Source organism: Lemur catta, chromosome 10 (assembly GCF_020740605.2).
Source record: "Lemur catta isolate mLemCat1 chromosome 10, mLemCat1.pri, whole genome shotgun sequence".
NCBI lineage: Eukaryota > Metazoa > Chordata > Mammalia > Primates > Lemuridae > Lemur > Lemur catta.
The window spans coordinates 24,350,227-24,373,894 of NC_059137.1; the positions used below are offsets into that span (position 1 = coordinate 24,350,227).

At 38.0% G+C, this 23,668-nt stretch overlaps 1 protein-coding gene across 2 annotated transcripts in view; it reads left to right on the plus strand.

Annotated features, from left to right (window-relative positions):
• TMEM245 (transmembrane protein 245) overlaps positions 1-23,668 on the plus strand; it is a 78,521-nt gene that overhangs the window by 41,162 nt on the left and 13,691 nt on the right. For both annotated transcript variants that reach the window (XM_045562543.1, XM_045562544.1), the window contains 5 exons: positions 1,204-1,294; positions 5,607-5,705; positions 8,070-8,201; positions 13,328-13,450; positions 13,591-13,736. In XM_045562543.1, coding sequence (XP_045418499.1) covers positions 1,204-1,294; positions 5,607-5,705; positions 8,070-8,201; positions 13,328-13,450; positions 13,591-13,736 — 591 coding nt within the window. The remainder of the gene's footprint in view (positions 1-1,203; positions 1,295-5,606; positions 5,706-8,069; positions 8,202-13,327; positions 13,451-13,590; positions 13,737-23,668) is intronic.

The window sequence follows — 23,668 nt, forward strand, 5'->3', positions numbered from 1 at the left end:
CAAACTGGTTAATACTTAAGATTCAACATTTCTTTTTTAAATTTATTCAGAATACCTTTTTTCCACTCCCTGGTTAAAGAAGATCACTTTTCTAGGCACTGTGACGTTTGTGGCTGTGAGTGGCAATTGGATTTCTCTTTATGACCATCTTTCTCACATACCCACGTAAGCACGGAAAACTGCCATGAGTTGAGGTTGTTGCACATTTAACATAACTCTAACTGGTTGACTATTTCTCATATGGCAGCTTTGTAGTCACTTTTGGGCCTCAGGAAAATGAATGACTAGTTACTGCTTATCCCGGCCTGTTGACATCACTCGTGAATAGTTGAAATCAGGACTGTTACATTTGCGAATGTCAACATCTCTAGTATATTGTGAAGAACAATTTAGAGAGTATATGAAGGTATTTTCTCTTATGGAGAGCACTAGGCATATGAGAAGGATTCTTGACTAAGGTTTATGGTGCAGTCTGCTTAGTCAACAGCAAAGTGGGGAGTGGTCTCTGCTAACTGCACGACAAGGGAAGCTTGTAGACTGTAGTTCCTTGTGTAGCTGAAACTCTGCTCAGGAGTTCTCCCCATCTTAAAAAGATCTTCAATGGGTAAAAAATTTAAAATAATTGTTCTCTCTCTTAATTTTCTGTGTTATTCCTCAGTTCTTCACTTCCTTAGATCAGTGGTTCTCAAACTTTAGCATGCGTCAGAATCACCTGCAGGCCTGGTTAAGGCATATATTGCCGCTGGGCTCTGGCCCCAAAGTTCCTTTTTCAGTAGGTTTGGGGTTGAGCCCAAGAATTTTCATTTCTAACAGGTTTTCAAGCAGTTCTGATGCTGCTGGTCTGTGGACCACACTTTGGGAACCCCATCTGAATATCCTAGTGTCCGAGAACCATTTTCCCTGGTACTGAATAAGGCAGATGACCCAGGACATGTATGGATAGAGAAACTAGGCAGAATGAAAGGGAGGTTGGGGGGAAAGTGGGTCTAAAAGCTAAGAAAAAATTGAAGGGACATCCTGAGTGTTAGCATCATGCCATTAAAGCCTGGAAGTCAAGGATTCCTGCTCATGATGCATTCGTATCTGTGTATTGATGACTGATCAGCAATTTGTTACGATTGCTTAAGTATATGAAGTTCAAAGTGTTATTGGTACAGTGCACTGAAAGTGTTCTTTTTTCATTTTTTCTTTGTTTTAAATTAGTTGGCTTCCTGAGGCTCAGGTAGTCCAAAGAGCCCTGAATTCTGCGGCTAACAATGTCTATCAGTATGGACGAGAATGGATAACCCACAAGGTAAGAGAAGAGCCTTTCTTTGTGGCTTTCTCTTTGCAGGGTCTTTACTGGTAGTGGCTCTTGCTTTGATAAAGTATGAATAGAGATTTTATTTATAACAATTTCCATTTTTGAAATAGGCATAAATGTATAGATCATTAAGCAACATACAATGAAATTAAACCTTCTGGATGATTGCATTGAATAGTGTTAATAGCCTGAACAATCCGAGAGGTTGGTTGTTTACTTCTTTTTCAAAATGGATCTGATTCATTACTTGTGCTTTAGGGCAGAATGATCACTCAGCTTGGGTGGTCAAATAAGGCTTTCTGGAGAAAAAGATATTAAGGCATAATAAATGCTATTTCTGCAGGTAACTGTGCTTGGCAGTTTCCAATCAGTTTCTTTTAACCTTTCCAAGAAACCTGCAGTAGTCTGAATTATTTTGCCTGCTTTAGATCAGTGGGTCTAAAGACGAGGAAACAGACTCAGCAAGCTAAGTAAATTCCCAGTGGTCCTGTAGTAAATTGCAGAGCTTGATTTCATACTGAAGAGTAACTCCAAATCCCTTCTTTCGACTGTAGTATGCTGGCAGTGTGTGCCCAGAACTGGATTAAGTGCTTTAACGTGGCACTTGAGATAAACGTTGAAGGAATGGCAGATCAAGGAAGAGTGGATTTTAAGAAGGGTATTTATGTGAGCCAAGGTGCAGAGACAGGAGTGTGCTTGAGGAAATGCTCTTGACTGAAGTGGAAGGAGCTTTGTGAAGGGGAAATGAATGATAAAGGAAAGGACAATTAAGGATTAGATTCCACACTGGATTTGGGATGTCTTTTTCCCCTCCAGTCTCCAGCATTACCTATGGGAATAAAGGTAATTTGCATTTTTAATATACTGAAGTAATTAGGATCCTGTAGAGATTGACAAGATTTGTTATGATGAGACTTGTGCTCAGAGAAATGTACTAGTATGTGATTTCTTATTCAAAATTCAGAAGCAAAATCCCCAAAGATATAATGGAGGATATACTGTACACACAGGTATGGTAGTCTGTTACCATAAAGATGGAATCATAGTCATATTAAAAGTGGAGAGAAAGGTATGTTGTTGTCTGGGGTCTATCCCAGATAACTTAATCTTCTGGCAAGTCTTTAAAAAAATTTATTGAATAAGTGAAAGACAAGTATGTGGCTACGGATCTCAGAACTGTCAAAGAAGAAGATCCAGCCATTGCAGAAGGCGTTTTAGCCTTCTAGAAATGTTATTTTGCTGAAAGCTTAGCATTTAATTCTTGATTTATCTATTAGGGAAGAATTTTTATTCTGGAATTTTTACCTTTTTGAGAAGAGGATATGAAAGGGAATTTTGGGTAGCAGGAGAAATGTGCCTTGGATTTTTGAAGAAGTAGAGTTCAACTTAGAGAAAACACAAGTATGAAACCTTTTGTTCAAGATTCTAAAAAGGAGGGCAGCTGAAGAGGAATGGGCATTGATAACAAAACTGGTAACTATTTGTAATCCTGATTTAGAAGACACAGAGATAATATCCAAAACCAACCACTGAATGTTCACCAACTGATGAATGGAAACGGCAAAAGTGGTATATTTATGTAATGGAATATTATTCAGCCATAAAAAGGAATGAAGTACTAACAAATGCTAATGTGGATTAACCTTGAAAACATTCGGCTAAGTAAAAGAAGTAGTCATAAAGGACAACATATGCATGATTCCTTTTATGTGAAATGTCCCAAAGAGGCAAATGGATAGAGACAGAAAATAGAGTAGTGGTTTTCAGGTGTAGGGAGGACTGGGGAGTGATGGGGGACTGATTGCTGTTGAGTATGGGGTTTCCTTTTGGGATGATGAAAATGTTTTAAAATTAACTGTGGTTGTGACTGTATAACTATGAATGTACTAAAAACCATTGAATTGTATACTTAAACAGCGGCGTTGTGAGGTGTGTGAATGATAGATAATAAAGTTGTTAAAAAAAAATACACATTGAAACTGCAGAGGTAGCTTTCTAATAAGTCTCAGATCTTACCCAGATAAGAATCATATAAGAATTGGGTCCTGAGACCTGAAGTCTAGAGAGTACTGAAGGTAGGAAAAAATGTGATGCCCAGAAAAGGAGAAGAGTTTTTTAGGATGTGTTCAGGTAAGGTTCTCATCTCTCTGCCCCTGCCTACTTTGTCAGCCTTACCTCCCATTTCCCTTATGTTTGTTTAGCTTCTGCTGGGACCTCCCAGTTTGCTTTCCTTGCTCAACATCCTTGCTTGAGCTGTCCTTTCTGCTTGGTATGCCCTTTCTAAGATTTGTGCCTGGAGGTGTTGCGCTGGGACAGCAAGAGAATAAGGGATGTTTCCTCTGTACCATCTCCCATGACCACAGTGATGAAAATGGCAGCCAGTCCATAAACGTGCCAGGCACTGCTTTAAGTGCTCAGGCAAGAGCAGTGAACCAGAATTACCACCCTCCCCTTACACTCTGATGAGAGGAGATGATCACTAAACTTGTAAACAAATAAAAATTTCAGGTGCTAATAAGTGTTGTGACAAGGGCAGAGTAATGCGGTAGAGACTGACTCGGGATGATGCTTTAGGTGGAATGGACCCAGAAGGTCTCAGAGAACACAATGTACTGAACGTGTTATAATGTCACAGGACAGTATCCTGGGTTTGTAATGTTCTATATTTGATAGCACCACAGTTTCGGAGTATTTTATAACATGCTGTGAAATTATGCCGAACTCTCCTTTAATAGTTGTGATATTTTAGAATTGTTCATGGTCATGTTGGGAGACTGCTGAAAGAGATGCCAGTCTGAAATACTACTTTATTGCGATAAAGGCCACTGTGTATGAACAACCTAGGCTGGAGTCTGATGGTAACAATTTGAGGCCTCTTCTGGTTAGGGAGATCTCAGAAGCTGATAGGAGAATGACAGGGAGAATTGGTAACAGGAATTCAGTGAGTGTCTAATAGTTGTGAAATGTGAAAGACACATTTAATTAAAGTAACTGAAGGAAGTTAGACTATGGGTAATTGTGGTCTTTAATCATTTTGTGTAATTTTTTCTGTTAGGTATTCTTTGTAGGTGTATTATGTATGTTGTAGTTGAAAGAACATTAGAGAACTTTGATTCCTGACTCTGCCATTTAGCTACATGACATGGTTCTGCTGTAGACTCTTCCTAAATCTGTTCTCATCTTAAGGAACAAAGGGATGATAAAACCTTTTTCTGTCTAAATCTTGGGGTTGTTGTAAAGATGACATAATATAGGTGAAAGTCATCTGTAAATTGTAAAATGCTTTGCAAAGATAAATGGTTTTTATTCACTCATTTGTGTGTGGTTTATGAATAAATATAAAGGAAAACATTGGGTAGATATATTTGTATCAAGTATGTCTAATAACTGGTTCCGTATCTGTAAAGCCAGCATCAAAGGGACAAAAGGTAAGGAAATATACATGCTAAACTAACATGGGAAAATGGTTAATCTTTCATTCTAAAGAAGGAAAGAATAAATAATTGGTTGCATTTCACATGTGTTAAATTACTTAAAATTTTATTAGTCCATAAAACTTTGGGAAAAGTGGTTCATTCATATAATTTTGGAAAGTGTTAATTGGTGCACTCCTTATAGAAGACAACTTACAATACATAGCAAGAGCCATTAAAATTCTCATTTCTCTTGATTCCTGTATGTTTATTTACTACTAGTAATAAGAAAAAAAGTGTATAGAATGTTCATTGCAGTGTTACATATGACATTAAAAATTGGGAATCATCTATATATCCTATGAGTGGGTAATGATTAATACTGGAACATAACAAACAAAAACATTAAAAATAAAGATGAAAGTGATGAAGGCTAAAGTGAAATCCTTATAATGCAAAAAAAAATATAGAATTCTAAATTATCTCTATATTGTAAACAGGAAGAAAGTTGTAGAGGAAATGGAAAAATGGAAATAGTTGTATTAAGGAAGTGGGAGTACAAGGCAGTATTTGTGTTTTATATTATGCTATGATTTAATAAGTAAGTGGGGTAAGGTATTGTATTGAATGGCCTTCCTCTGAGTTATGTTGTCTCGGTGCACCTGATTCCCACACACCCAGAAACCAGTCTGATCAGTAGCTAAAGTCCTCAAATATTACTTGAAGTTCTGGGGTAATTCTTAATAATAGAGATGAATGTAACATGAGACTTATGTATAATAGATGGGCACTGGCGTCACAATTTTGAACAAATGTAAAGACCAACCATGTATTAATTTTACTGGATTGTTCCCTGAAATACTAAACCAGGTTCTATCTGTTTCTGCTAGCTTCATAAAATTCTAGGAGATAAGGTGAACAATACTGCTGTGATTGAAAAGCAAGTACTAGAACTTTGGGACAGACTGTATCACTCTTGGTTTGTAAAGGTAAGTTTATTTTAGCTAAGGTTTTCTGTGGTAAACTAATAAAGTCTTTTTATTTTATTGACTGAGTGACTAGATAGGATTGTATTCACATTGGGATTTCAATTATTGACATTTTTAAACAGCGAGCTCTTAAGCCTCATGTCACTAAAAGTCAGCTTGAAGTTGATGGTTAATCTCCGTGGCAGAACTTGTCAACCTCTCTGGTGATCAGTATCACATTCTCTGTGCATTACCATTGACATCTTATTCTCTAGACCAGCTCTGTGGCAAGAGACATGTAATGCAGGCCACGTATGTAATGTTAAATTTTCTAGTAGTTACATTAAAATTAATTTTATTGTTTTAGGTGTTTTTGTTTTTTTTTAAAGAGCTGGAGCCTGGGCAACAGCAAGACCCCATCTCTACTAAAAATTTAAAAAGTTAGCCGTGCGTGGTGGTATATGGTGGTATATATGCCTGTAGTTCTAGGTACTCGGGAGGCTGAGGCAAGAGGATCACTTTGAGCCCAGGAGTTTGAGATTGTAGTGAGCTGTGATGTGAGGTGCTTTCTCAAAAAAAAAAAAAAAAAAGACAAAAAGAGGGGTCTCACTATGTTGCCCAGGCTGCATGCTGTTCTTGAACTCCTGGGCTCAAGTCATCTTCCTGGCTTAAGTCATCTTCCCCTCTCAGTCTCCCAAGTGGCTGTGATTACAGGTGTATGTGCAACTGCACTCAGCTTCTTTTAGTTTTTAAATAATATTTTACTTAACCCAGTATACCCAAGATACTATCATCGTAATATCTAATCAGTAGAAAAATTTTAGTGAGATATTTTATATTCTTTTTTTTTCATACTACGTCTTCAAAATCTAGTGTGCATTTAACACCAACAGCATATCTCAGTGTTTGGACTAGCCACATTTTAAGTGGCTACACATGTACACATGGTTAGCTGCTCTTGTCCTGGATGGTACACTTGCAGACATTAAGAACTTTTTGAGGAAGTAAAAATAGATCTAAAAGTTTAGAGATCTTTATTTTAAATCAACCTTGTATGCTACTTATGCTTATGTACTCTCACTTTAGAATTTATGTGCTCTTGCCCTGGGATGAGTTGAGGGAACATTGCTGGTTTTTGTGGGTTTCAAAGACTGGAAACAAAAATGCCTACAGAATATCTATGTAGAGTATCATAGATTTGATCCCATCTGCTGAAGAACCAGATAATTAGAAAGGTTGTATCTATTTCCTTTGCTAACTGTGGGGCTTCTGTTTATAAACAAAGAGCTTTTCCTATCTCTCACCCTTTGGGGCTTCATTTTATGGTAGAGGAAGGTAGTGTCTCATAAGTATAGTTTTGTAAGTGGTTCAGTACAGTCATCCCTCAATATCTGTGGGGGACTGGTTCCAAGACCCTCCACAGATACCAAAATCCAAGGACGCTCAAGTCATTCATACAAAATGGTGTATTTGCACATACCCTACGTACATCCTCCCATATACTTTAAGTCGTCTGTAGATCACTTATAATACCTAATACAGTGCCTACACATCTCCATATATGCATGGTTTCAACATAGTAGTCAGTGAGCGGATTCAATATAGTACTTAGCATATGCCAGTTTTGCTTTTTGGAACTTTGTGGAATTTTTTTCTCCCCAAATATTTTTGATCCACAGTTGGTTGAATCCATGGATGCAGAACCCACAGATGTGGAGGGCTGACTGTGTATTGCCTTCTTTACCTCTTTGGCTGGGACCTAATGTCTTTCTGCATATGTAATGGAGATTAGTATCACTATTCCATTAGCAAAAGTGAGAGAATGGAAACGTGTGGAAAATGTTAAGAAATTACCTCTGAATTTTAGCCTTACCAGTCACTTTATTTGTATTTCTTTCAAATTTAATTATTCCTGCATCGCTGCCATGTCTTCCAGATAGATGAATTCAATTTTCCCCCCTTATTCCTGTTTCTTTGTCATATTCTTATCTTCCCCACTCTCTTTATCTTGTATGGAAGATTAATCAGGGAGATGAGGAAAGGAGGAAAAAAGCAAAACTAGGAGACCCAGGGAAAGGTGGAGGGGCTAAAAAGAAAAGATGAAAGTAGATGCTGTATGGGTGTACTGTTACAGATATTGAGGAGCACGGTGTGTACGCAGTCGTATTTAGGAGGGAAGCACTGGAATGAGACTCAGACATGGTGCCTAGAATGGAAACAGAAGGATATTTTAGGCCTTTAGATGGAGTTTTTAGCTGCTTTCTTAAATATCGCAAAGCTTTTCACCTTTGAGCACATACCAAAGTGAAGCAAAATTGGATGTTTAGACTTTTGTTCTCTAGGTTAAGATGGAAATTTTCATGTCTGAAATGTTTTATCCTGTAGAATGTAACACATTCCGGAAGGCACAAAGGACACAAGATGCACGTGAATCGTCAGAACAGCTGGCTGGGAGACATTCTGGACTGGCAGGATCTTGCTTCCTTTGTTCACGAGAACATTGAGACATTTCTTTCGGTAAGCAGCAGACGTGCTTTGGACTTACTTCTTGTTTCATCACAGAAAATGTTAAAAAGACACTTAATCCAATTATCAATAAAATTAATAATTTTTATTGCTTTATAAAAGGTATTTTTTTTTTTTTTTGAGATAAGGTCTCACTCTGTACTACAAGTGTGTTCCACCATGCCCAACTAACTTTTAAAAAATGTTTTGTAGAGAACCAGGCATGGTGGCTCATGCCTGTAATCCTAGAACTTTGGGAGGCTGAGTCAGGAGCATTGCATGAGGCCAGGAGTTTGAGATCAGCCTGAGCAACATAGCAAAACCTTGCCTCTACAAAAAGTATCAGTCGGGAGGATGAGACAGGCGGAACACTTGAGCCCAGGACTTTGAAGTCACTGTGAGCTATGATGGTGACATCGTACTCTATCTTGGGCAACAGAGTGAGATCCTGTCTCTTTCAAAAGGAAAAAAATTTTTTTGTAGAGACAAGGTTTCACCATGTTGCCCAAGCTGGTCTTGAACTCCTGGCCTCAAACAATTCTCCTGCCTTGTCCTCCAAAGCACTGAGATTACAGGTTTGAGCCACTGTGGCTGGCATTCTAAAGTGAAACTGGTGCTGAGTTTGTGGTAGGAAAGAATATAACGAATATTGGAGCAATTAGGTGTTGCTGCCTTGATTCCTGCTACGGCCCCCACAGTTTTACCCACCATCGATTGCCTTTGCACTGTCAGAACAGATGTCAACACAGTGAGAAGGCAAATGTTTGAATAATATTTAAAAAATAATTTTGACCTCACAGACCTTCAAAAGGACCTTGGGAACTGTAGCTCTTTCTTATGTTCTGAACCTTTCTTTTTTATTCCTTTGTGGATTTTACTAATACAATTTTTAAATGTCTTCTGCTCTCTGTTTGAATTTCTCTAAAGTTTGTTTTCGTTTCTCTTTCATTAAATGTCTGGTGATCCTTGGTAGCCTGTTCATTTTTAGAGGTGAAACACTAAAAGCCAGTTGGAAAGGCCCAGCCAGGTCAGCTATAGAAAAGCCCAACAGTCAACAAGGCCCATCCAGTTTCATGGACCTTCCAGTCAGCTGTTTAAGGTCCAGAGAATGTGTCATCTAATAATACATTGGAATGATTGGTTTCTTCCAAAATTCAGGTGTGTTAACTAAAAGTTACTGAATCCTTTTTTGTTGTTTTGAGCATTTAGAAGCATTTTGAGCATTATGAATTTTAAAGCATCTATTGTTGACTGACAAAGTGATGCTATTAAATTAAGACAGATGGTACAGAAAAATGATTATTTAAATTTTGTAAATTTTTATGGGAAGAAAAGGATAAGCAGTTTTTGAAAGTAAAATAACAATTTAGCCATGTAGTTCAAAAAAAAAGAAACAAAAGTACAATTCCTGTATGCCTAAACACATTTAAATATTGAGTAATAAACAATTAAGGGAAGAGACGATTATTTGGTGATTTTTGTATCAAATATTTTGTGTCAAATATTGTGGTAGGTGCTTAATAAATATCTTCTAATTATCTCAAAGATTCTGCAAAGCCAGTTATACTTGCCTTCATTTTAATAACAAAGAAACATGTTAACAATTAAATAGCCTAATAAATAACAGCTATTATTTAAATTCAGCTTTTCTTTCTTTGGCTCCAGAAACCAGGCTTTTTGTATAATACCTCATTGTCTTCTGAATTGTTCATGCCTTTACATTTTTATTTGCTTTGTTTTGTTTGTTTTCTGATCTTGTTGTAAATAGGCAGTTTAGTTGCCAATCTAGTTCATCATTTCAGAACATACTGGGCTTCCCCTACCTTCAGACTCCTTTTGCATTCATTATTTTCATCCCTTCTTTTGATACCTGAACATATTTTACCTTCTTTTTCAATTTGTGACTCTTTAGTGTTTACCCCAATCTTCCTGACTAGATTTGAAGTTTTTGGAGGCAGAAAGAATCTTATTTATCATTAACTGGGTTTGGTAGCTTGCACCTGTAGTCCCAGCTACTCAGGAGGCTGAGGCAGGAGGATTGCTTGAGCCTAGGAGTTCTTGGTTGTGGTGAGCTATGATGACACCACTGCACTCTAGCCTGGGCAAGAGGGAGACCCTGTCTCAAAAAAAAAAAAAAAAAGAAGCACACGTTACAGCTTGAATAATGGAAAAATGATTATTTTTGTATTTAGAAGCACAGTGGCTGAGTTGAAATGCTGTTTGGGGATCACATGGCTCAGCTACCTTTATTTATAGATAGATAAAGAATTTGGGAACCAGAGAAGGACAGCAGAGCTTGTGTCCACCATCTCCTGGCTCCCTCTGGACTCCTTGATGGACAGAGATAGCTCAGTCCGGCCAGGAGAGACATTTTCTCTTATTTTGACCTCCCTGCAACATCTGTTCCTCCTCTGTTTTTCTAAACTGCTTTCTTTGATTCTCCTTCACTGGCTTCATAGAAGGCAGGCTAGTCATTCTTAGTAAGTACCTGGGAAGCCTAATTAACAAAAGATTATTTGGTGAGCGGTAGGTAGACTTAGAGTAAAGGGGTGCAGAATGACTGGAGATGGTGAGGCCTTGCTGGTCATTTCGTATCGACAGCAGAGACCACCTTGCTTGAGTGCTTAGGCAAGTCTCCTGGGCTTTCATGTATGTTCCATGACTAATTATTCTTGGCCTTCTTTCAGGAGTTATGTTGCTACTGTTGATTTTACTAATGCCAAACCTGGCTCATATTTTCTACTTTTGAGATGGGGATGCATTTTGTCTCCATAAATCTGTTTTGTTTTTAAGGTTTGAGGGGCCTTGTTATTGCTCCTGCCTTTACTCATTTTTTCCTTTCTAAGCCTGGCATATAAACTAAAACTACTTTACCTTAAGGATTTAACTTAGTATTATAGAAATGTCCTTTTCTCTGTTTTCTCTAGCTGATCCCTTTCTTTCAAGTAAGAGAGGTTACTTAATTGTCGTTGGAGACTACTAGTCTACAATTAATGTATTCAGTTAATTTCTTAAGAATTATCACAGAGTATTTTCTCCCAATGTGACCCAGAAACTATTTAAAAATTTTTTGATAAAAATTCCAAAATGACTGAAGCCCCAGAAAGAATGCTTGTCAAAATCACAAGTAAAGGCATTGTTGGTTTGTTTCTTGGAATCGATGGCATTGTTCATTCATTCTTTATCCCACAGGGTCAAACAGTCAATCATGCATATTTTTGTAGGCATTGTGAAATATTTTCAAGATCTTATGTAAGGAGTTTTTGTAAATGAAACCAGCCTGCCAAAGTCCTCTTAGGAAGACTGAGCTGAGGTTTGCAAGAAATGCCGAGGACAACAAAATATGCCTTTATAAATGATACATTTTAGGTAGGAAAGAATGGACAGGCCTTTCATAGAACAGATGGTATAACTGGAACATATGACAACAAACAGAACTGCTGTTTTGGAAAGGGCACCAAAATGAAAATCAGACATTTTGAGTTCTGGTCCCACTTATTAGCTCCTTGCCTTTTGGCAAGTTTTAAAAAATTTCTGAGCTTTAATTTGTATATCTATAAAATAGAGATATCATCTGCATTGCATCACACACGGCATTGTTGTTGTGAGGTTTATGGAAGCATTTTGAAAACTGCAAACAGGAGGTGTTTCTTGATCATTTTGCTTCTGTGTTTTTCATTAACAAAAAGGATACTCTACTTGGCAAGAATAGAACAGATATTATCGTAAGGGAATTTAAATTCATGAAGAGATAGTAAATGAAAACATGAAGATGTGCTATAGATATTATACATCTTTAGTAATACTTAACGTATTAAAAACCTTCATCTTGATACCTGGTTCTAGTGGATTTACAATTGATGGATTAACTGTACTCAGAAAGTCTCAATATAATGGTCATTGTTTGTCTCAGGAAAGATTTTCAGCTGCAGAGCTCTGCCCTTGATGCTGTCCCTTTTATTGTGATTTTAATGAAGTCATTGAAGTGATGCGTTTTATATTTGTGGATGAATCTCTAAGTTGTAGATAGTAAGGGTTGGGGCTAGGCAGCTAATAAAACAAGTGCTAGAATTTCATGGCCTGCACTCATGAACCTACAAGATAAATACAACCACAGCTTGTATTCTGGCATATTTTCTTGTATGTGCAGTCATCTCACGTGCTGCATAATGACAAATTGAAGTCACCATATATTTGGTGGTACTACCACCATAAGATACCATACTTTTACTGTATCTTTTCTAGCATAGATATATTTAGATACACGAATATTAACCACTGTGTTACAATTGCCTGTAGTATCCAGTACTGTAACATGCTATACAGTTGTATAGCCTAGGAATAATAGGCTGGGTCATACAGCCTAGGTGTGTAGTAAGTAGGCTGTACCATCTAGATTTGTGTAAGCACGCTCTATGATCATCTTATGATGACAAAATCACCTAACAGTGCATTTCTCAGAACATATCCCTGCCATTAAGCAACACGTCTATTTCCTGATATTTAAACTTACCATTATATCATAAAATATTTTTCCATGTTATAATAGAGATTCTTAAAAAATATCAGTAGATTTGGGGGATACAAATGGTTTTTTGTTACATGGATGTATCATATAGTGGTGAAGTAGAGATTTTTTTATGGCTGCCTAATATTGTTTGGAGTGGACTCACCATAATTTACTGAATTATTTTCCTTACTATTGAACATACAGCTCTTTTCAGTTAATTTTTTTTTTTTTTTTGCCACTTAAAATAATCCACAGTACATGTCTTTTAGTGCATGATGCTGAAACACTGTCTCTGGGAGGCCGAGGCAGGAATATTGCTTGAGATCAGGAGTTTGAGACCACTCTGAGCAAGAGTGAGACCCCATCTCTACTTAAAATAGAAAAATTAGCTGGGCATGATGGTGTGCCTGTAGTCCCAGCTACTGGGGAGGCTGAGGGAGGAGGATCGCTTGAGCCCAGGAGTTTGAGGTTACAGTGAGCTATGATGATGCGGCTGGACTCTACCCAGGGCAACTGAGCTAGACTCTGTCTCAAAAAAAAAAAAAAAAAAAACCTACACACACTAGATGGTTGTAGGAACTTCCTTCATGAGGATTAGTTCTAATACCCAGCTTTCCCTCCCCATCAGATCTTGGAGTCTCTGTGGATTGTGATGAGCCGGAATGTGAGCCTGCTGTTTACTACTGTAACTACACTCCTGACCATCCTCTTCTACAGTGGGACTGCCCTTCTCAATTTTGTGCTCTCTCTGGTATGTCCAAGTAGATAATTACGCATCTCATTTCCTTCCCCATTTAAGTATATTCTTGGTTCCATTTGTGTTTGCGGATGTCTGTCTTCCCCTAGTTTCCAAATGTGGTTTTTTAGGTGATGCTGTCCTTTGTTTTGCAGATAATTTTCCTGACCACACTATTTTATCTGTTAAGTTCCAGTGATGAGTACTACAAGCCAGTGAAGTGGGTGATAAGCCTGACTCCACTATCTCAGCCAGGTCCTTCCTCTAATATTATTGGCCAGTCTGTGGAAGAAGCTATCAGGTGGGGATAAGATTAATGCTCTTCTTTCTTCTTTCAGAAACTGCTTTCTGTGAGAAGCTTGTTTCTTGTTTTGAGCTTCCTAGTAACATTCAGTGCTAACTTATTGAAGGACTCTGGTATTTTCAAGGTTTTTATTTCATATTAAGCAGTGCAAATGCTGTTTTTATAAATTTTTTATTTTTTCAAAATGCAAATGTTAAGAAAAAACTTAAAGCAGTTTCAATATCCTTTCAAACCTGTGATTTACAAAAATGTAATGGCCCGTCTCCATCAGCTTTCCATTAGCAGTAGCTCTTACCATCATATCACTTGATCAGGAGGACCCCCTCTCCTACTACACACTCCTTCACCTCTTCCCAGAACCTCTGTTCTCAGGAATTCTAGCTGTGCTCCAGGAGGAGAGTAGGTGGCCTCCCTGTTTCTTCCTCTCTCCTTCTGCAGCCAGGCTGTTCCCTCTGCAGGGGTAGGTTGGATATTGGAAATACAGAATCTTTGGTTATCTCCAAGTCACAGGCCCTGTGTGCACTGTAGGCTCTTGCCAGAAATTTCTCCCATGCCTTCTGGGGTCCATGTATTGAAGGATTGGTTTCTGAATGAGCTGCCGCTTCACTTTTATTCTCCAGGAGCTCATTCCAAGTCACTGGCTTCTGGCTGCCTTTTCCTTTTTCCTCTTCATCCTTTCTGGTAGGGAGAGGCCTTTTGCAGTGCAGCCCCTCTCAACCCCTTTTCCAACCCCTGCCCCTCGTTGCTCATTAACAAGACTCAACTACATTTTTATTTGTGAATAGCTACTGATAGTAAACCCTTGTATTTTCCATTAGAGCTCCTTTTTCTAAGAAGTTGTTAGCCAGGTGGTCTTAAGCTTCTCTTGAATAGTGAATAAAGATTCACTGGCTGGCATTTCTGTTTTCACACACTTTAAAAAAAATACTGTTGTTTGCAAATAGTCTTCCACAGAAATCTTGATTTGACCTGATAATCCTGTATGACTGATCTTGGGTTATTTTTTCTCTGTGTTCATGTAGCAGCTAGGGAGAATACCACTTTGATCTTTAGAAAATCCTCAGTTACGTTCAAATAGGATTCATGCTCCTAAAGTACATCGTCTTTAAAAGCTTTGGCAAGTTCTCCCCCTTTTTCCTAGTAGCAAGGCCTGGGTAAAGTCTTCACCAATATCTTATTTCCTTGATTGGCTGTCAAGTGGGATGAAAAAGAGAAAAAAGCTTACTATGTATGTGGTGCCCTCAGGTATCCACGTGGGGGCCATCTGTGTACAGGTGTGGGAGTGTGTTATTTAATGCAGCAGCTTTCAGGGTGAAGCTAAGTTATCTTCAGGAAAGTGTGAGCTTTTAGCATCCTTTCTAAGGTCTATATAACTATTGGTTATCATCCTGAGTAAATGATAAAAATTCCAGCAATAGATTATCTTTTGTTTATCTAAGTGATCTCTCTCCTACTCAAAAAGTTTATGCAAATGTTCTACCCAAAAGGAAAACTAATCTGTCTTCCCCACAGAATAAAGCTATTGAGTTAGCTGTATCAAAGGCTGGAAGGGTCTCTAGTCAGTGTGACTTTAGCCAAGCCTTGCAGAGAAATATCTACCTTGTTCCTAATGAACTTCAAGATGATGCTTCCTTTTCTTCATGTAACCTTCATTAGCACTGACCCTTATTCTCACAAGTTTTTCTATTTTCAAATGACAGTTCTTGAATTTTTTCTTGTTCTGCTATCTTAGAGTGAACTACTTGCTGACCGTTCTCTGTCTTCTTTGAATCACCTTTTTTTCATACCAATATGCTACCTGTCTTGTTTTAAACTTAATTCTTAAGTGCTGGGGTTGCTAGTCAGTGGTGAGTAAAGCTGTTCAGCTGATTGAAGGCACGTATTCTGTTACACCATGATACCTTCTTCGAGGAGGAGCTGGTTAGGGGAGATCATGACTTAGATTTGTGATACTGTCAAGACCGTTCATATGGACACGTGAGGCTGGTGGCTAGAAATTCAGGTCTTCAGCTTAATAGAGAATCTGAGATTAGAAAAAGTGCTATTTATCCACAAAGATATGAGGAAATATATCTTTTACAAATTAAATTTGACTCTTGGGAGTGTACAGACTAATTATGTACTATAATAGTAGCTCATGTCTTCGTTCCAAAGTACACTGGGACAAAAACCATTAATTTTCATTTATCATCTTATTTTTAATACAGAAAAAATTTGAACAACCTTTAGTACCAGAACTATAATCCTTAATGGTTCTCAAAATCGATAGATTTATGAGAGTCTGATAAATATGGTATGGACTAGAGAATGTGTTATGGCTTGGGCCATTTTTCTGACCAAAGCTATGTATCAAGTTATTATAATGGAAGATTGTAATTCAAGTTGATTTTTTGTAGTCTAAATTCTCTGGCCTGTTTTCTTTATTGGATCAAATTCAAGACTTAAAATGTATAGCTTTTGTTTACATTCCTCCGAAGAGCTTTCTCATATAGATAATAGTTCTGTTTCTAAGAGCTCTTGTCAGGTATTTCATTCTGAAGGATTGTGTTCAAGAAGGAATATGTTTGAAAGATCTTAAGAGGAAAAATATACAAATGGTTATAAAATATTATTGTAATATCATCAAAGAATGGTTTAATCTGCAAATTATCAGTGATACCAGATTTTATAAGCATTGGTCATTATTTGTCATCAGTGTTACAGTTAAGTGGAAATCATTAAACTTATTTTATATGATTCATTTATAAGTTAAGTGGAATTGAAATTGGGGGATAACTGCATGACCAGACAGTGAAAGTGTTTGTTCTTAAAGCTTTGCTCTCTGAAATATGTGGCTTTTTTATGATCACTATCTCATTGAATTTTTGAACCTTAATTATTATTTTAATTCTGAATAAGTATTCTAAATTGAACACATTTGTGATTGGGTTTTCATTTCATGAATTTTTGAGTCAGTGGCATGCATCCTTTATTCCCAAACCATTTTCCTCTCTTGAGCAGCATGTTGTCTCCTGAATGTATACATCACACCCTTCTTCCCTGATGCTCCCATTCTGCTTGCTCTGGTGGAGATATTGCACATTACTAAGTTGCATGTTGTCACGGCCTCAATGCAATTTAGTGTGTGTGATATTTTCACATGAGTGCATGCACACGGGTATGGCTCTTGCTTGCTAGGAGTACAGCTTTTCAGTGCTGGCGGGTGGGTGTCCTGATGAATTAGATAAGAGAATGTATATTCCATGAGATTTTCATTTGGAAAGTGAACATGCTGCCCATATGTACCCCCCAATTTTGGAGAATTAAAAGTGTTTGATAGGCTCAGGTGGGAGGATAGCTTGAGCCCAGGAGTTTGAGACCAGCCTGGGCAACACAGCAAGACACCATTTCTACAAAAATAGAAAAACTCGCTGGGCATGGTGGTGCACTCTTGTAGTTCTAGCTACTTGGGAGGCTGAGGCAAGAGGATTGCTTGAGCCCAGGATTTGAGGCTACAGAGCCAGACCTTGTCTCTAAAAAAAAAAAAAAATAAAAATAAAAATGTTTAGGTTAAAAAAATTAGTAAATCAGTATTTTGACTTTTTACTTTAAGCAAATTGAATATTCATTGGAAAGAAATTTTCATTCATTTAAGGGTATAAACAGTATTTGTTTAAATATGTAAAGAAGAGTATAAATCTGTAAGAAAATGTATTTTCATTTATTTGAAGAGATCTGTCTCCTAACACTGAAATAGAGGGGCAGAATCTCTTAAGCATATTTGGGAACATTAAATTAGCTGGAGTTCTTAAAGAGTATTCAAGACAATAAATATATTCCTTTTTAGCCTATGTGGTTAAAGATTGGTCTAATAAATCTGAATCTTTAGTTTTTTAGGTTTCCAGGGAAAATGATCTTACATTTTTTTTGTCATGTATTTGGTTTTAAATTGTTATGGTTTAAAAATTGCTAAATTCATTTCAATAGGTTTCTAATAGAACTAGTTTTGAGATACAAATGTTTGCTATATATTTATGTAGTTGAAACAACCCCTTGTTTTTTTTTTTTTCAGTTGGCATTAGAGTAAGCATCTATGATCACTAAGCATTGTCAAGGACACAAAACCACGTATTAGTGATATAAAATTACTGAGTTAATATTACGACGGCCAGAGTCTCCAGATGATCTAATGTGATGCCATTGTTGTAGCTTCTGTCTGTGACTCACACTGTTTCCAGGGAACGGGGCGGAGTGGGTGGGGGGAATGGAAGGCTTCAGTGAAAGTAGCTCTTCCCCCATGCCCCTCAGCAGCTCTCTAGGCCTGAATGCACAGTGTGGCCATCTCCTTCATGTGGGGAATCTAATGTCAACCAGGTTTCTGTCATACTTTGGAGCTGGGTCTCTGGGGCAGATGAACCAGGGAAGGGAGGGAGATGTGACTTCTCAAAAGAAGTTAAGGCTGGGAAGAGTAGGCAGAAGGGGGACAGGGAGAGATTTGCTGAAGGATACAAAATTACAGCTAGATGAGAGGAATAAGTTCTAGTGTCCTATAGCATGGTAGAATGACTGTAGTTAACTATAATATATGGTTTCAAGTAGCTAGAAGGAGGCCATTTAATTTCCCAACATAAAGAAATGACATGTTTGAGATGATAGACATGCTGTTCACCCTGATCTGATCATTATATATATTGAAATATCACTGTGTACCCCATAAATATATACAATTATTATGTCAACTTAAAAAATAAATTAAAAGTGAGAGAGATTAGAGAGCATTCAAGGGAGCTGGGGAATACTTTCCCCACTGGGAACTGTCTGTGCTGTGTCTCTGGACACTGACCCGACTCTCTCCACTAGCTCACCTTCAGTTGAGGCACACTGAATTGCAGTGAGGATAGAATACTGGGAAGTCTTCCTCTTTGACCCTTATGAAGAAAATAGGGACGACCCAGTGTTGTAGAGTAGGCAGAATTTTATTTTGGACTCTTTACTCCTCCTTTGTTACTTTTCTTCTTCCTTAGACATGTGCTTCCTACTTGGCTGTGGCCTGTGGCCCCTTGTACTCCGAGTCATAGAGCTTCTTGACTGTGGTTTATCATTCTCTCCATCCCACTCCTTGCTTCAAATCTCATTCCATTAAAATTGGGTCATCTGATCAAATCCTGAATTGTCTTGTTTGTTTTCTCTTACTCAGTTTAGAAAAGTAACAGGAATGGTCTTGCTGGTCAGAAATGAGAGAGAGCAGATAGCTGAGATGAAATGTCGGAAAATGTGTGAAAAAGTTCCATCTTAGAGTTTGGTTTTTTTTAGAGACAGAGTCTCACTCTGTTGTCTAGGCTGGAGTGTAGTGGCTCAATCATAGCTCACTGCGACCTCGAGCTCCCGGTTTCAAGTGATCCTCCCACTTCAGCCTCCCAAGTAGCTGAGACTACAGAAGTGTGCCACCATACCCAGCGAATTTTAAAATTTTTTGTAGAAGCAGGATCTTGCTATGTTGCCCAGGCTGGGCTCAAACTCCTGGGCTCAAGTGATCCTTCCACCTCAGCCACACGAGTAGCTGGGACTACAGGCATGCACCACCATGCCTGGCCTCATCTTAGAGTTTATAAAAGATGAAGATAATAAAGAGTTGGTTAGGAAAAAATCAGTATCCTAAACAATCACTTGCAATCAGTTCAAGCCCCCGAAGAAGAGTTATGTATACATACTTGTGTAAAGGAGGCATGGGTGTACCCACCTGTAGTGCCATACAGTATAAATATACAATAGGGGTTGTTTTTAGGGTAAAATTTAGCAGAGAAAAAGCTTCATGACTCTTGGAACTTTTATTGCACAGAGAGAGAGGTATGCTTAGATAGAGCATAGCTGGATTTGAATGCACTATAGCCTATCTTCCAACAGAGAGGAGCCCTGCCCCTTTAATAGTCTATGTATGGTTTGGGACCAAACATCTATAAGATAGTAGTAATAGAACGACTCTGAGTGAGGAAGAGGCCTTCTTAGAGCTCAGTGGCTGGTGTCAATCTCTTTTCCCATTGAGCTAAGTCAGATCAGCTGAGCTACCACAAAAGAAGGGCGTGAAAGAGCATCCAGAGTCTTCTGGAATGATTCTTGTCAACTGCTGAGTACTAAGAAAGCTTGTAGATGCAGTTAAAGAAAAACCATCAGTAGTCTTTCAATAATCCATGAAAAGAAAGAGTCCCAGAATACTGAGCACAGGCAAATATTCTTTTATTCAAAAGAGAGAGTTAGAGTGGAGGAAGACTATATATTCCATAAATATTAGACTGGTGAACTTGAGATAGGTTTTCTGTCAGTTTCTGCAGTAGATGCTTGATCATAAGGTTGTGAGCAGTTACAAAGGGAAGGGTAATTCCCGTTGGCACCATAGATTCGCACAGCACAAGTCACACACAACCACCCTTGGGGAATGCTACAAGTCCGAATCTATTGTGATTTTTGCAGGAGATTTGATGAAGAGTGTATCATAATGGCTTTCCTTGATAGCAAGACAGCAGGGAAGTGCTCACTGAGTTTGAGTATCCAAAAAATGTTGATTATTTGGTTGTGAAATCAATGAATAAATGAAATGAGGGAAAGATCTTTAAGTGGTATGATTGTAGGGAATATTCTTGCATTGATAAAATTAATGATTTCTGGTAGCCATTCAAACTATATTGTGCATGCCATTAGTTATTGCCAGATAAAGTTTTATTTGACTATGGGAGTAAATTATTCCTAGAAGTCTCTGAATTTTAGGTTCCAAAGAACCCAAGAGATGAGCGATTACATGTCAGTATTATATTTTATTGCTTGTATAGCCTGATCTGTACTTTGCAATTTAAAATAACTGAACTGAAACTCTCTGGTATGCTACTTGCATATACAAAGCACGTAACAAGGTACTTGGCACATAGTAGGTTGTATTTCCTGTTACTGCTTTAACAAATTAGATAAACTTGGTGGATTATATAAAATATTTTTTATCCTATAGTTTGGGAGGTTAGAAGTCTTAAAGTCAAGATGTTGGCAGAGTTATGTTCTTTTTGAAGGATTTAGGGGAGCATCTGTTTTCTTGTCTTTTCTGGCTTCTAAAGGCTGCCATGCTTTGACTCCTGGCTCCTTCTTTCGTCTTTAAGGCCAACAGCTTGGCATCTTTAAATCTCTCTGTCTTTGAGCTCTGCCCCTGTCCTCGTGTCTCCTTCCCTGACTCCGACCCTCCTGCCTCTCTCTTTGTATAAAAATTCTTTTACTGAGGTAAAGTTTATGTAAAGTTGATCATTTTAACCACTGTGCAGTATACAATGTAGTGGTTTTCAGTATATTCACAATTTGTGCAGCTATCATCACTATCTAATTTTAGAACTATTTCCCTGTTATAAGGACTTTTTTTGTTGACTTTTCTTTTTTTAAAAAAATAAGATATAGTTGACAAAAATTGTATAGGCCTGCTGTGGTAGCTCATGCCTGTCATTCCAGTGCTTTGTGGGGCCAAGGTGGGAGGATTACTTGAGGCTGGGAGTTTGAGACTAGCCTGGGTAACATAGTGAGACCCTGTCCCTACAAAACATAAAAAAATTAGCTGGGCACAGTGCTGCACACCTGTAGTCCCAGCTACTTGGAAGCTGAGGCTGAGGTGGGAGGATCACTTGAGCCCAGGAGTTAAAGTTTATAGTGAGCTATGATCACGCCACTGCACTCTAGCCTTGGCAACAGAGCAAGACCCTGTCTCTAAAAGTTAAATTTAAAAAAATTAAGAAATTATTTATATTTACAGTGTATAACATGTTTAGACATATGTATACATTGTTAAATGGTTAAATCAAGCTAATATATCAATCATCTCACATTCTTATCATTTTTGTCGTGAGACCATTTAAGATCTCTCATCAATTTTTGAATATACAGTGCATTATTATTGACTATATCACTATGCTTTATAATAGATCTTCTGAACTTATTCATTGAACTGAAACTTTGTACCCTTTGTACATCTCCCTGTCCCCCTGTCATTACCCCTGTTACTCTTCTTCTGTGAATTCAGCTCTTAAATTCTACATATGAGTGAGGTCATGTGGTATTTGTCTGTGCCTGGCTTATTTCACTTAGCATAGTGCCCTTCAGGTTCATCCATGTTGTTGCAAATGACAGGATTTCCCTCCTTTTTGAGACTGATTAGTATTGTGTTGTGTATATGTATATATACACACACACCACATTTTCTACTAATAGCTACTGTTAATGAGCATCTACTGTGCACTGGGTCAATTACTAGGGGCTTCAGATGCACTGTCATTTAGCTTTTCATGAGCTGATTTGCTCTTTCTGCCAGTATCCACTCACATAATACCATAAATGTGGAGTGACCTTACATCTGGAGGAGATGTGGTGTGATGTAGGAGGCAGTGACTTCTAGGTTGGTATCCATGGACTATTATTTTTTTCTGAATTGCAAGATCAAAACAATTGCTAGTGTTTGTTATAAAGTTAAATAGACAACATATGACCCAGTATCTACACTCCTAGGTATTTACAGAAGAGAAATGAAAGTATGTGTCCACACAAAGACTTGTACTCGAATGTTCATAGCAGCACAGTAGCCCCAAATTGGAAACACCCCAAATGCCCATCAACTGGTGAATGGATAAACAAATGGTGGTATATCTATCGTGTATAATAGAATACTACTCAACAATAAAAAGGAGCAAACTACTAATATACTCAATAGTGTGGATGAAGCTCAGAAGCATTATACTGGGTGAAAGAAACTAAACACCAAAAGCTACGTGACAACAGAGTGAATATGCTTAACACTACTGAACTGTACACTAAAAATGATTAAGATGGTAAATATTATGCTATGTATATTTTACCACAATTTTAAAAAGAGCTATATAAATTATGATTGTGTTGATATGAAATTACAGACAGGGTGAGATTATAGTGACAGCAAGCATACCTGGTGGCTGTCAGAGGCCAGGGTTCTGGGAGGGACTGACTGTAGAGGGTACGAGGGAACTTCTTGAGGCGATGGAAATGTTGTGTATCTTGTTTGTAGTGGTGGTTATGGAACCGTACACATTTGTCAAAATTACTGAATTGTACACTTAAAATTTGTGAGTTTTGATTGTGGTAGAGGGTCAGAGTGTGCTGGCTGGGCTCAGGCCAGCTATTGAAAGTGAGAGGGCACCGAGAGACAAAATACCTATTATCAACAAGATTTGGCATGTTCTTTATTAAAGATAGAACCTTTCCATTTAAAAAAAAATTGTGAGTTTTATTATTTGTAAATTATAGTTCAATAAAGTTGATACATAAAAAGAGAGAAGAAAGCTGTGCGCAGTGGCTCACGCCTGTAATCCTAGCACTCTGGGAGGTCGAGGAGGGAGGATTGCTAGAGGTCAGGAGTTCGAGACCAGCCTGAGCAAGAACGAGACCCCATCTCTACTAAAAATACAAAGGAATTATCTGGACAACTAAAAATATATAGAAAAAATTAGCCGGGCATGGTGGCACATGCCTGTAGTCCTGGCTACTCAGGAGGCTGAGGCAGAAGGATCGCTTAAGCCCAGCAGTTTGAGGTTGTTGTGAGCTAGGCTGACGCCATGGTACTCTAGCCTGGGCAACAGAGCAAGACTCTATCTCCAAAAAAAAAAAAAAAGAGAAAGGAAAATATTGCTAGGAATTTGAGAAAGTTAAAAAATTGTATCTCTGAGTAAATCATTAGAGAATTTTTCTCTGCTGTTTTATAAAGATTGTATGCCAGATCATGAGTAACGAGATAGAGGGGAAATATTGTTTTTCATCCTTCATTAGGTTACATGCTTAGTAACCGCAAACAATACATAGTGTGTTTAGAGTTCACAAATTATTTAAAAGTTGCCATGGCTGGGTGTAGTGGCTCATGCTTGTAATTCCAGCACTTTGGGAGGCTGAGGCAAGAGGAC